The sequence below is a fragment of the Octopus sinensis genome, linkage group LG3 (genome assembly GCF_006345805.1).
Source record: "Octopus sinensis linkage group LG3, ASM634580v1, whole genome shotgun sequence".
Taxonomy (NCBI): Eukaryota; Metazoa; Mollusca; class Cephalopoda; order Octopoda; family Octopodidae; genus Octopus; species Octopus sinensis.
Window position 1 is genome coordinate 135,691,396 of NC_042999.1, and position 15,010 is coordinate 135,706,405.

The 15,010-nt window shown below is 33.0% G+C and overlaps 1 protein-coding gene across 1 annotated transcript in view; it reads right to left on the reverse strand.

Annotated features, from left to right (window-relative positions):
* Positions 1-4,102: 4,102 nt before the first annotated feature.
* Positions 4,103-15,010, reverse strand: part of LOC115209286 (succinate--CoA ligase [ADP-forming] subunit beta, mitochondrial) — a 37,030-nt gene continuing 26,122 nt past the window's right edge. Inside the window, exons 6-11 of the mRNA XM_029777614.2 lie at positions 14,088-14,184; positions 12,801-12,962; positions 11,960-12,102; positions 8,092-8,212; positions 6,957-7,045; positions 4,103-4,553 (exon numbers count right to left, since the gene is read on the reverse strand). Coding sequence (XP_029633474.1) covers positions 4,479-4,553; positions 6,957-7,045; positions 8,092-8,212; positions 11,960-12,102; positions 12,801-12,962; positions 14,088-14,184 — 687 coding nt within the window. The 3' untranslated portion in view covers positions 4,103-4,478. The remainder of the gene's footprint in view (positions 4,554-6,956; positions 7,046-8,091; positions 8,213-11,959; positions 12,103-12,800; positions 12,963-14,087; positions 14,185-15,010) is intronic.

The following is a 15,010-nucleotide window of genomic DNA, read 5'->3' on the forward strand; positions in this document are numbered from 1 at the left end:
AAACAAATTTTTGACAACCAGTACATTGTCTGTCAAACCTATCTTTCCAACTTAATTTATTTTTCCATTTTATTGTCATTTGTATCCATTTACATTCCTTATTTTCTTTGTTTTAGCTCATTCCTGAACCCATTTAACTGTTCTCTTCAAAGTTTGATTCATTTTACTCCAAGGGCCTACTCTTAGGTGTGCAGCCATGTCTTTACAGCTGTCTCACCTACACTGTGGTATATTTGTTTGGTCATATTTTAAAAAATTATGTGTTATTTTTCCTTCTCTCTCCCCTATCATTGGTTGGATTAAGATTCATGTACATATAAAAAGAAAGTTGATTTCACAAATTGTATTTCAACATATCAATTACATCAACTTCAGTATTCAACTGAAGGTTCATTAAGAAAAGAAAAATAAATACTTATTTCTGGATTTTAATGACTTATCTACTATTCACACAGACAAAATCCAAACAGCTCAAAAAGAATAGGCTTCAATTCCAGAAAAACCCTGATGATATTCCAGTCATGGTCAGTTGTTAATCCACTACAATAATCAAAAAAAAAAAATCCACCTTATAGTACAGCTCACATATCTGAGTTGTTGATGCTGGTTGCTGTATACACAAATATAAACAACCAAACTGCCATTTAAATTATTAAAAAAAAGAAATTAACACACAAATATACGAGTATTGACTCATGTGAGCAATGTTTCTTATCTCTGATCTTATAAATTTGCTATCTGCATTCACATCTCTCTTCCTACTATATCTCATTTTCTACATCACACACCTGTCCCTCATTACTAACCCATCAGAGTTACAAATTTCAGGAATTCTATTCATACATCTGTCTTGCTAATAGCAGATATTCAGACTGAACATCAACTACTTTGAACTCATCAAAAGTTGAGTGCTAGTTCTCCTCTGACTAACTATAAAATACCAAAATACCTCAAGTGTCACTTGGAGGGTCTTTCTGAACATATCCAAATATTTTTCCTAGAATTTGTTGCCTTAACTTCAGACTAACTTTGTATATGCATTCTTGTTTGAGAAGATTTTATTTCATAAGATGGTTCCATTACTTTGTAAGCAATTTAAGTGAATTACCTCTTAATGACGGATGAAATTTTAAGGTTTCATACTTGTTTTTTAATGTATTTTCAGTATGTTGTAACAATATCATGCTTTCATTTATCTATCTGGAAACACAGGGCAATTCAACAGCCTTTAATGTAATTAATTTGATGGTATTCTTTTTATGTTTTCTACAGCCAAATGATCCTTGATTGAATGATACAACCACTACCACTAACAAATGATATTTCTAACTCTATTAAAAAGTGTAGGTGTGATGCAGAATATATATAGCAAGACATAGTATTCAATGTGGGAGATCTGTAAGAGAAACGAGTTATGTGCAATATGGGTGTGAAATTTTGGTACAAAGCCAGCAATTTTGGTGGCAGGTTAGGTCAATTACATTGACCCTGAATCCAAAAAGATGAAAAGTAAAGCTGACCTTGGAGGGATTTAAACTCAAAACATCATGCAGGTGGCAAATTGGCATGCTAACAATTCTGCCAATTTTCCACCTTCAAGTTAGGTGCAATATTAACTGACATCTAATATGGAGCAATAGGGAGATGAAACAATCATTGGGAGTTAAGGGGATTTGATATGTGCAGAAGCAGCTACACTGTATGATATATAATGCAGGTGGATAGAACTGGCAGTGGGAAAAAAAATTCTGTGTACTGATAGTGAAAAGGACCTATGTCAGAGAAAGACCAAGAAAGAATTATCATTTCTTAACAGGAACTTGTGTCAAATGTCTACATTGATATATCAGACTTCCTTTCACTCTTAAGTATCCATCAACCAACTTAAATTTTTTGATGTATCCCCACAGACAGAGCTTGTTGAATGATTCATGCATTACTAGCAAACATTGTTATCCAGCAGCAATCACTAGCAATAGTTGGATGATCCTTCATTAGTCTCTTGGTATGCTACGTACATCAAGCAGTAACAGTAGTTGTAACCAGGTGATTAGGTCACACTGATCCTTCTGCAGACTGAAGTCTTTAGCTGGCAGCAGGTGAGCCTATTTATATGAGGTGTTATTGCAGCCTAGATACAGAAAGCGGTAGCATAACTCTAATGTTAGGTGCTGCTACTGAACCCTAACTGAACATGTTATCTACTCAATAGGGCTAACTGTTAAAAACTAGATTTCTTTGATTTATGAATTTATAAATAAAACTAATTACAATTCTTTTATTCGAACTAAAATGATATGCTGTATTGATTTATTCAATATGTTTGGTTGGGGCTAGTGGCACAGATCTAGACTAGATATTACTTTTATTGGTTTCAGTTACTGGATTGTAGCTATGTTGGGGTGTTGCCTTCAAGTTTAAGTTGGTGTTTAATATTTAGTTGATATATTATAGACCAGTCATGGGAAAACTGCAGCCAGTGAGACTTTCTGAATGGCTCAGCAACAAAAAAATCACCTTGAATTCTTTTTTAGTAGTGTGGCTTGCCTTTTTGAGAAAGGTTATCCATGTCAGTTACTGACTCCCCAGTACTTTGTCCACAAGATTTGGTAGACAAAATACAAGGTAGTTTCACTTGATACATTGATATACACATCATTGACATGCAAACACATATGCACATAAGAGAGGATTCTGCATAGTTTTTGTTTACCAAGTTTCACCTACAATGTGTTGGTCAACCCAAGGTTATGGTAGATGATACTTGCCTAAGGTGCTGTGCAATGGTTACAAAACCAGGAACTATGTCCACATAGGTATACCTGATTTATGTTTACTGACACACTAGTTAAAATCACATTGAAATTTGTCTTCTATTCTTCTGGGGATTAATAATTAAGCATTTAGAAACATATAGGAATTATTGATATATTTGAGGGTGGAGACACAGTAATGCTTGAAGAAATAACATTTTCACATAAAATGCAGACAAAATGTAATAAAAGTTAATATAAAATTGTAAGCATAATATGAATAGTGATGAAATCACAATTTTTTTTTTCAATGTCACATGTTTTTATCCTACATTTCCTATAAAGTTTCATTGATTTCATTTATTCAGAAATTTTTTTTGAAGCAAAATAGTCAAGCTAAAAGATAATGTTTATACTTTTTCAGTTGCTACTGAATAGTTCTATGCCATATATCTTAACATTTTGCCTGCCCAAAGCATTTTCATAAGTTTGTTCTAAATGTCCATGCTTGTTTTTCAGACTTTTAGTTAGCCCATTTCATGTTCTGTATAATATAAAGCATTCCATTCATAAGTCCCAAGTTATTCTGATGGTTGAAAAAAATTGTGAACATGTATCATATATGATGGAAAAATTTCTGTGTATCACATGTAATACAAGGACCGGCAAAGGGTTAAAAATATGAAATGATTATGAGCTGTATGAATAGAGAAGAAGAAATATCTGAAAAACAGATAAGTAAAAGATTCTATTATTGGTTTTATCTAATGCCTAATAATACAAAACTAGATTTAAGTTTGTTATACATAGTATACTAAGCATGTACCAGGATCATATTAGAAAGGTTTACATTGAAAAAGAACACTTATAAGTTAAAGATTTGAAAAAAGTTGAGACAATTAAAGAAAGAAATTTAAAGTGAGCACCTAGCAACAATAAAATTGAATAGAATTATAAATCAAGACTTATTCGTAAACAACAATATTTTATTGCATTATATAAATGATGAAATGTTTTCTGAATTCAAAATACCTTTGAGCATGAACAGATCAATCATTCAGAAATAAGGTTAGTTGAAAACCATAATAAACTCAACACATTTAAGATAATGGTTTCCTTTTCAAATATATTATTTTAGTAATATTATCAGTACAAAATAATATGAAAACGTATTTTCCCAACACTCAACAAGGAATGGACATACAATGTAACAAGACATGCACTAATGTTTTCAAATGTATTTGTTTAAAGAAGGCTGTGTTTAAAGGCAATTAAAATCATTGCAAATTTTGTACATTATTGCTGTAGCAACAATTTTTCTTTGTTGTCTGTATCAATGTATATGTGTGTGTATATATATATATATATATATATATATATATATATATATATGTATGTATTCTGAATGCATGTATTTGTATGTGTGTATATAAATCATTATTGCCTTGGTCAAATAAAATCCAATGAACTATTTGGATTTTAAGAGGTAAGATTACATTATTGGTGGTACTTCTATAGAAGAGTATTGCTAATAAATAGCAACTATTGTGTAGTTCTCATAAACCTAGTTTATGAAGAATTATGTAGATAATCCATTGTATTGTTTTTCAGAAATTGATAGGAGCTGGTGGATTGAGAATCAACTCCTTGACATTATCTATTATTGTCATCTATAAAGCAAAGACATCTTTGGTTGAAATGGGAAAATTACAAACAATATAAGTTTCACAATGGCAACTCAAATTTAACGTCAACAAAAGCTTCTCGGGCAAGACCGACAATGGTGGACAATCTAACAATCTGAAAATAAAAAAAATATATAAACAAATATTAAAGAATCTTTAACAATATTCAGATAGTTTATGCTTAGTAAATTCAATAACTTTAAATTAATTCTTGCATTCAGTTTTATAATGTATTTTTCCATGCTGGCATGGATTAAAGAAGACTTGCTGAGGCAAATTTTAAATGGTCGAGTGTTGGCAAGAAGAAGTCCTGTTCTTTCACTAAAACAACAGGACATCTAGCTTTTCAATAACTGTAAACAAGACACTGTTTTTGCATAGATGGTTTTAATGGGGACAACTGGAATGACATTCACACACACATTGTATTTATTTGTGTATATATATATATATATACTTTAAGTTTGTTTATGTGAAACGTTTTCGAGTGGGCTCATGAAAAGATCCTATTTCTTCTGGATACCATTTATTATTTCCATATCTCAGAGAGATTTTATGAGATGGTTTTTAGTCTAGTGCAACTATAGCAAAGGATGAATAAAATAATAAGAACTTTTGGAGGGAAATTTATGAATCCTTTAATACATTTTCTATGTACATTTCCACATATCACGTCTTTTCTAGTTGCATTTCCCATCCATAGGAAATTACAAATATGATTTGCAATATCCATGGATTTTAAAGGGAGCTATAAGTACATGTATTTGCTTCTTCAGGAAGACAATTGCACCAAAAGAAATAAACACAAATATATATATATATACATATCATGCAACCACGTGACCAACCAGATCATCAGATGTTGCTACACATCACTGGTCACAATGAGTTCGCATTGTTTTAGCCTTCGAATGATGCCACCCCGCTGGCTAAGCGAGCAGTCCAATATATATATACATATAAATAAATAAATAAATATATATATATATATGCATAAATACATATATAAATATCAGCGCCGCCTTGACTGGCTTCTGTGCCGGTGGCACGTAAAATGCACCAACTGATTGTGGACACTACCAGCCTCCCCTGGCACCTGTGCCGGTGGCACGTAAAAAGCACCCACTACACTCACGGAGTGGTTGGCGTTAGAAAGGGCATCCAGCTGTAGAAACACTGCCAGATCAGACTGGAGCCTGGTGCAGCCTCCTGGCTTCCCAGACTCTGGTCGAACTGTCCAACCCATGCTAGCATGGAAAACAGACGTTAAACAATGATGACATACATATATATATGTATTGTGAATCCCTAAAACTTGAGAACTACAGAACCAATTTCATTCAAATTTTACACATGCCTTACTTGGGGTCCATGTAGTGTCATAGGCCAAAAAAATTTTTAACTTCTTGCCTAGTGCGAGCCCACAGCAATATCATATCTTCTCCACTATTTCAGTATTACGTGTCAAAAGTGAAACAATAACATCTCTCTATTGTAATGTCAGATACTTTCACTTTAATACTGAAACTATTAAAGTAAAACTATTATAATTTTATCTATAAAGGTTATTTTAACATACCGATCTACTCGGTTAAATTGCTAATTAATTGATTAATTAATTTAATACATTTTACCCTTCTATTATTAATTTAAAATTATAATTTACTCCATGATAGAATATTGCAGTTTTCTGCGGTATTGCTCATTGCATACACGTGGGTATAAAGCTTGAATAGTGTATTCACATTCGGTTCTGTAAATTTTGGAAGTGTTGGTTGGATATCTGTTACATGATGAAGCTTGGTTGTGTGCATATTCAGCTATAGCACTTTCAAATTTTATAAAAATTGGAAATATTATACTGAGGAGAGAAGTAAGTAAAATTCAAATTACTTTAATCTCGAAACACATATATAATTAATCCTGGTTGTGTTGATTCATTGTTTTTCTCTTTGCTTTCATAAAAAAAGCATGTTTACCGTCATGGAGATTCTTATAGTAGCAAAAAAGGAATTTTTAACTCCTATTTCTAATTTCGGTATGTGGTGAAACAGTTAGCTGAACCCTAATTATATATATATATATATATATATATACACATGCATACATACATACATACATACATACATGCATATATATATTTATATATATGACAGGTTACTTCCTTTCCATCTAATAATTTCACTATCAGGGTAGTTATCAGCCTGGGGCTATAGAAGACACTTACCCAGGTGCAGCACAGTGAGACTGAACCAAGGACCTCATAACCACACAACCATGCTAACATTTTGCCTTCAACACTTCCATCTAGCTCTTCCTCTTGTGCAGGGTTACTCGTTTACAGCTGAATGGACTAGAGTAATGTGAAATGAAGTGTTTTGCTCAAGAACACAACACACCACTCAGTACAGAAAGCTAAACCACGAATCTTGCAGCCATGAATGCAACACCCTAACTAGTAGACCATGCACTTCAATCTATTACATACAATCATATAATGCAAAGAAAATCAGCTGACCATTTTAGCAGCTTCATCCAAGTTATCACAAGACAAAATTTTCAAGTTACTTGAAGCAATCAAAGCTTTGGCATCTTCTACCCTTGTTCCTGAAAAAGAAAAAAAAAAAAAGACAAAGACTTTTAGCACATAAATGCATAGTGTCTCTAAAGCATGACAGTCAGAAAATTACACAAATTAACCCTTTAGCGTTCAGATTACTCTTTCAAATATAATGCTTGTTTATTCACATTATTTTGAATTAATCTAGACTTCAATAGTGTTACTGATTAGTTTTAGAATGACATTGTAGGGTAGGTGTGACAGGCTGGATCTGTCCAATTTGAACACAAAACTGTTAGAATATTTGGGTCTGATATGGCCGTTTTAAATGCTAAAGGGTTAAACTTTATACATTACCGTATTAGCTGCCATGACAGCAAGAATTAAATAGGTTTGTTGTACAGAATATTGTTGATCATGCTAGTCTTCTATCATGTCATTCATGACACCCATCCTCTTGATATTTGACCTTAAAACAACTTACACTTACACTGATGATGGATTTTCATGTTGATTCCAACATATGAGCAGCCAATTGTTTTATCAGTGGATAATCTGCTAACTGAATTAGCATGTGAAAGTGACTGAGTATCATACAGACACATGTACCATTAATGTAATTCTCAAGCAGAATCAGTTTAACACAAATATGTTACACAAATTCAAGAGTGAAGGTATAGTTCATCTTACAGGATTCTATACAGTTTCCAGCCAACCAATTTCACTCAAAAAACTTCAGTCGATTAAAAACTATGGTAAATGCATATGCCCAAGATGCCATGCAGTGGGATTGAACCTAGAAGTTTGTGACTGCAAAACAAACTTCTTAAATCACTTAGCCACTCCTGTATCCACTTTCACAGATACCTTGCAAAGAAAGCAGAAAAGAACTTCTCCTCCCAACACTCATACACCATACACACCACATATCCAAACCAGTACAATCATCTCTACCATTTGTTTTAATTGATACATTTATTATTCTTTCAGCTTACTTGAGTTCCATTTCACACAAAGGCATCTTGAACAAAATGATTTTAATTAAAGTAAATTTAAATAGAAGATTAGATAGTAACAGGAATGACGAACTTACCTTGTAGTCTAACTACAATAGGGATGCGTAGTTGCAGCTCTGCAGCTGCAGCTATAATACCTTGAGCAATAACATCACATCGCATGATACCACCAAATATATTCACCAAAATAGCTTGAACCTATAAAAGTATCAGAATTTTATTTTCTGCAATTTGTTTCTAAAATGTTTAATGTTTGTCAAACAAATTTTAACTTCAAAGTAGTCAGGGTTTCTTGAATTTGAATATAAATAACTCAGATAATATAAATTTTGTTATTTGTATATGATTTGTAAGAAGGTGAAAATAGCTTATATAACATTATTACATAAAATAAGATTTTACAGATAACCAGTCTTTTCAGCTGATAAATAAAGTTAGTAGTTAAATTCTGACAAAGATAAACCTTTCCAAAAACATTTCATTTTGTAGGTCCAGTAATTTTAGCAGGACAGCAATCCTTAAGAAAATGACAGGATAATAAATCTGATGTTTAGATTTTGCTTTCTATGTGTTATGAATTACAAAAAGGAAGACCAAAACTGAATAGAAGAATAGAATCAAAGGATTTAAGATTCTAATTAAATTTTTAAAAATATACTAGACTACTAGTGACCCGTTGGATCACCTGGAAAGTCTGAGTTTCCCCAGCAACGGAGTTTTGTTTCAAGGGTCGTTTTTTCTTTTCCAGGTTATTTCGCATGCTTTCAATGAATGTGACATTGTGACCATGCGTAAACAGCTTCTTCCCCAAAAAAGGAAAACATTTGGCTGCTATTTCTTGCACGCCCTGTTGCCACATAACAGGTACTTCAGGCCCTTTATTGCAAATAGCTGTTACAAGGCACCAGGGTATGCTAGAAATAGCAGCCAAATCTTTGGAGCTGAGATTCGTTGAATGCACTCAAAAAGGTTTTTGCAATGGTATTCCCTTCGGGCAATCTTTCGCTTTGACTCTCAGAACTGTCATCCAGATCAGCTGGTTTTTTTCGTAAATTTCCATAATTTTTAAAATTTATTTACTTTTGTTTAAAAGTGAAAGAGACGAGAAAGTGCAAGATGTATGAATGTGTATATGAAATGGATGTGTGTGTGTGTGTGTGAGGGAGAGAGTAAGAGAGTATCACTTACACATACATGAGAACACATTTACTCACTCTCTGACACACACATGCACATGTAAATACAAAAAAGATGTATGCATATGTACTGATGTATGTACATATACATGACAACACACTCCTTCACTCACTCTCTCTCTCCTTCACACACACACACATCCATTTCATATACACATACATACATCTTTCACTTTTTCCTCCTACTCTTTACTCTTTTACTCTTTTACTTGTTTCAGTCATTTGACTGCGGCCATGCTGGAGCACCGCCTTAAATCGAGCAACTCGACCCCTTTCACTTTAAAACAAAAGTAAAATAAAAATTTGTTACAGAAATTAGCGAACTCCAGATGATAAGCAAAAGATTGCCATTCACTTGAAAATAATTTTAAAAAACATATTGTCTGTTTAAAGAAAGCTAAAATATAAATATTTACTGGGCAAAAGTAAAGAATACATAAATCCAGGGGTTAGGGTTAGGGTTTTTATTACGCTGAAAATAGGTGGTGTACATATTCTTTACCTCCACCACTTACTGTACAAACAACCTACATTTTTGAAATTACATTCAGTTGAAAGTATTTCTAAATGATTAAAACATTGTATATGTCAAAAAATCAACATTTTTTTCTTAGAGAACATGAAGACTATGTGTGTGTGTACGTGTCACAGATAGCCAACAAGTGTTTGTGTTGACTGACATGCCATGACATTCATTATGTGTATGTGTGTTGATGTCACAGAAGTGATGTTTTATTTTTCGCCAAGAATTAACAAATTGTTTTCCTTAACAAATAGAGTCCTAAATATCACAAAATTTTGTACTGCACTGCCATATATGTAATTGTGAAAATAAATATGCAAAAAAAAATTAAGATAAAATATACTATCTCTGAGATATTTTGAGTACACACAAACATCTCTAGAGTTTTAGTTTTATCAAAATATCTTATCAAAGTATCTTTAGTTTTACCAAAATATTTTATCAAAATATCTTATCAAAGTATCTTAAGTTTTCTCTTTAATAAGTAAAATATCTATTAATATACAGTCAGTACTTTATCCAATGACAACGTACAAATTTTTAGCATATTACTGATCTGCAAACCAACAACAATGTGTCCCTATGTTATTGAAGCTGCTAGAAATAGCAGCCAGATCATACCATATTATCTTCAAAAAAGTGCAAAAATACATACACATTGAATAATATAGTTTTAGATATGGGAAAGGTTGCAGGGAAAGATGGGATAGTCACAGCTAGACAACCTGAGATCATGAGTCAGTTTGATTAGGGTAGATCTGGAGCTAAATCAGCAACAAAAATTATTGTTTATGCTTTGATAAAATAGCCATAAATCTTTCAAAATAGTTTAATATGGCTAAAAATAACCTAAGAAATTAAAATGTAAATATATTTTTTTTTTATCAGTCAGCAGATACTAGCACTGATTAGCAAACAATTTGTTTGCTGAATTTATAAACAAAGCCGGGTGACTTATTCAGGATTAAAGGTTTGGACACTTCTGATTGATGAGACACAACATGTCAAAACTCTAGTGTGGTAGAATTCCTTGCACTGAGTTGTGTTATGAACACACTGCCATTGTAAATGAAAGTTGTTTTTGTGTGATGTACACAAAACTGACAAGCATATTATTGTTATCTGCTGGGATGTATTAAGAATATACAAGTCATTGTTTCAGATCTCACTTTTCACAGTGCAAATAATGATTTGAAAAACAAAAAATTTAAATAGAGTTATTTCTTCATTAGAAACAAGTTTATAGGACTCTACATCCTTCCAGCGAGACAGGCTTATTGATCCAATGTTTATGTCTGTTTTTTTGAATTTTCAATGTTAGCATGTTTATTATAAAAAGCTATTATAAAGTCAAAAAAGGTTCCATAGATAAATAAAGATTCCTCATTAAGCACTACATAGTCTAAATAATTAATTTGCATGTAGGTACACTTTGGATTTCAGAGTTTCTTCTGGCCTCATCCCAGCTGAGCAGTGATTGCCAAGCCTGTGGTCATCTGCTCCACTTAAAGCTATAATGAAAATGCTGGAACACACAGCTGTACAATTCAGACTGGGAATGTTGCTTCATGATACCACAGCAACATATTAACTTCTTGCTTTCACTGTGCTATCATAATTTGTGCAGTGATTTGCAGGAATATGAAACCCCTAAATCCAAAATATGGCCTTCTTAACATCCCAATAAAAATGCTGTTTATTTTTTTTTTTTCAATATAGTTATTGGATTACTCAGACACCAGAACAGTCCTTTGATGTATTTGAATAATGTGATTCTACTGCAATCATTGCTAATACTTCCATATATACAGAAATAGAGTGAAAGCAGGCTGAATATCTTGTACTGACTGCATCACTGCACTCTATAAGAGAGGTACTGCAGGGCAATTTTTCAGGCAATTCTTTGTACATCATAGATCAGTTTATGTAATACTGAAAGGTGCTACTAAACATCTTATCCAAGAACTTATATAAATGCCCAAACTTTTCAACTTGTTCAATCCATAGTGAAAAAAAAATGCCTTCCTAATATGATTATTGGAGAAACTTGTTTAATTGTGATCTACAATTCATATTAAAATGATGATTTTTTTCTAAGCTAAATTTATTAACATCACAATATTTTCTAAGATTAGGATTTTATATCAATCAAAGTCACAATCTCTCAGATAATTAACGCCATGAAACATATTTTACTTAGTGGAAATAAAACACATCAAAACTTACATTTTGATCTGAAGTAATGAGGCGGAATGCTTCAGTGACTTGCTTGGCTGTAGCTCCACCTCCCACATCTAGGAAATTAGCTGGATTTCCTCCATGAAGTTTGATTATGTCCATTGTTGCCATTGCTAAGCCAGCACCATTTACTGAAAGAAAATAATAAATTTAGGATATTCTAAAGAATATCATTAACAAACTGTTTTCCTAGAAATACAAAAAACTCTTCCTATAGTTAAAGAATGTTAATACAATTAAATATTAGATATTCAAATATTTAGTTTTAATACAGGCCTGGCTGTCTAGTAAGAAACATGCTTCCCAACTACATGGTTCCAGGTTCAGCCCTACTGCATGGCACCTTGGGCAAGTGTCTTCTATGGCCTAGGGTCAACCAAAGCTTTGTGAATGGATTTGGTAAATGGAAGCTGAAAGAAGCTTGTGTGTGTGCATGTCTCTCACTCGACAACTGGTGTTGATATGTTTATGTCCCTGTAACTTAGTGGTTCAGTAAAAGAGACCAATAGAATAGGCACCAGGCTTTTAAAAAACAAAAAGAGCTGGAATTGATACATTCGACTAAAAATTCTTCAAGGTGGTACCTCAGCATGGCTGCAGTCTAATGACTGAAACAAATAAAACAATAAGAATAAAAGAATGGGGGAAACAGATAAAATTACATTGGGATCTTGCCACTTGTTATCAACATTGCATTGATTTAAAAAAAAAACTGCAGTAACTCTTTCAAAATGGTTGCAGAAAATATAATTAGTTATTAGTTTGTGATTATATGTTCTAGTGTTTCCTCCATGAGGTCTGATATGTAAATTAAAAAATTCAAACTTACCCAAACAGCCTATACTGCCATCCAATCCAATGTAGTTTAGATCAGCATCAGCAGCCTGATGATCACGTGGATCTTCTTGTGACCAGTCTTTCCATGCAAAAATATCTTTTTGGCGGTGGGCAGCATTGTCATCGAAATTTAGTTTACAGTCCATACAATATACTGGAAAAAGCAAAAATACACTTTTAAAAGAGCTTTATATAAATAGCATAGTAAGACAACAGGGTAATGCCATTAATAGGAGGAGTTAGGAAGATAAAGAAGGTGGGCAATTCTCTAAGATACATGGTCTGGTGGTGTTGGTGAAGGGGTGGAGGTGGGTGGGCTAGCAAGGATAATGTGCTGGTGTATTCTCCTAAGGAGATACGTGGCCTTGGTGGGGGCAATCAACCTCAGAATCACAAAAGTACATTTCATTAGGAAAACACCCAGCCTTAACTGCTGGAATGAGCTCAATGGCTGGAAGTATATCTAGACATCTACTGCTTCCAGAGCCTTTAACCAGCACCAGCAATGACCACCACAAGAAAAAAAAAAAGCATAAGAAAAGAACATCTGATGAAAGATCTTTGATCTGAAAGCACTCGTGATTAAACCTAACAACTAGCAACAAGGATCACCCCAGAAACACTAGCAAATTATCCTTTATATCAAGATTATCATTTAATAATTTTCATAATACCAAAAAAGTTAGGCTTATGTAAGTGGCTTTAAAGATGATTTGTTATGGTTGTATATGAAAGGATTTATAAAAGTTAGTGACTCTGCACTGGTAAAATCAGTATGATCTGATACTAGATCTAGTCAAGATTAGCTTTGTTTTTCATATTTCCAGGATCAGTAAAATAAGTACCAGTGAAGAACTGGGTTGATTATACTGTACCCTGCAAAATTGAAGCTATTGTGCCAATTTTAGAAATAAATATTTTAGCATATTTTTCAGTATGCAGTGTAAGCATTCCCCAAAACATCACTATCTTTCCAAATCCTGCTGTATTTCACATGGAAATTTTATCCCCCAAAGTTGTCTTGGTGGATAAGTCGGCCTACCTTTTTTTGGCAGTAAATTTCAATTTGAAAAATTCGACTTATATGCTGGGAGATACAGCAGTCAAATTAGAGTACTAGATATAGAGAAATTTCTACCACTACCAAACAAATATTATAAATGAAGATGGACAGATGGATAGCATAGCTGTGAACCTGATATGTTGGAAGTACTGTCATATTGTTAGCCTATGTCATATACTTTATAAGTTACCTTGAAAAAATATAATTATACTTTACCATCTCCATTAGCATCTTCTGATAGAGGGTTTATTTCAACCATGGTTGCATCATACTTAATAAACACATTGTACAATTTCTGCATAATATCAACAACCTAAAATGAAACAGATTAAATTCATAAAATTTAAAAAGGAAAAAAAAAAACCGCTTTTAGTCAAAGATAAATATTGAAAAACAGTAGTAATAACTTCCAAAATGTAATATATATCTTTTGTCTTTTACTTGTTTCAGTCATTAGACTGTGGCCATGATGGGGCAGTCTTAGATTTTTAGTCAAATGACCCCAGTATTTATTTTTTTAAGCCTGGTACTTATTTTATTGGTATCTTTTGTTGAAACCCTAACTTTTGGGGATGCAAACACATCAACACCAGTTGTCAAGTGATGATGGTGGGAACAAACACAGACACAAAGACATACACACACATAGATATATATTCACAAGTTCTTTTTCAGTTTCCATCTACCAAATCCACTCACAAAGCTTTGGTTGGCCTGAGGCCAAAGTAGAAGACACTTGCCCAAGGTATAGTTGGACTAAGCCTGGAACCCAGTGGTTGGGAAGCAAGCTTCTTACCATACAGCCATGCCTGCACCTATATATTTTTGAAGTATGTGTGTGCATGTATGTATATGTTGTGTACGTGCGTTTTATGGTTTTTGTGTTTAGTGTGTGTGTGCATTCCTGTGCATGTGTATGAGTGTGTGTGTATATATATATATATATAGATTAAAACCAGAAATGAAGATGCAAATGGTTTGGCAAGATTTAACAAGGACTTTTAATTTAGCTATATAATAAAAAAGGTGTACATAGTCTCTAACAGCAGTTTCTAGAATATCCCATCAATTAAACATCATGTCGAGTGAAGAATCCATAAGCCGAGTATTCTGTCATTGAAGAGGGAGAGGTTAAACAA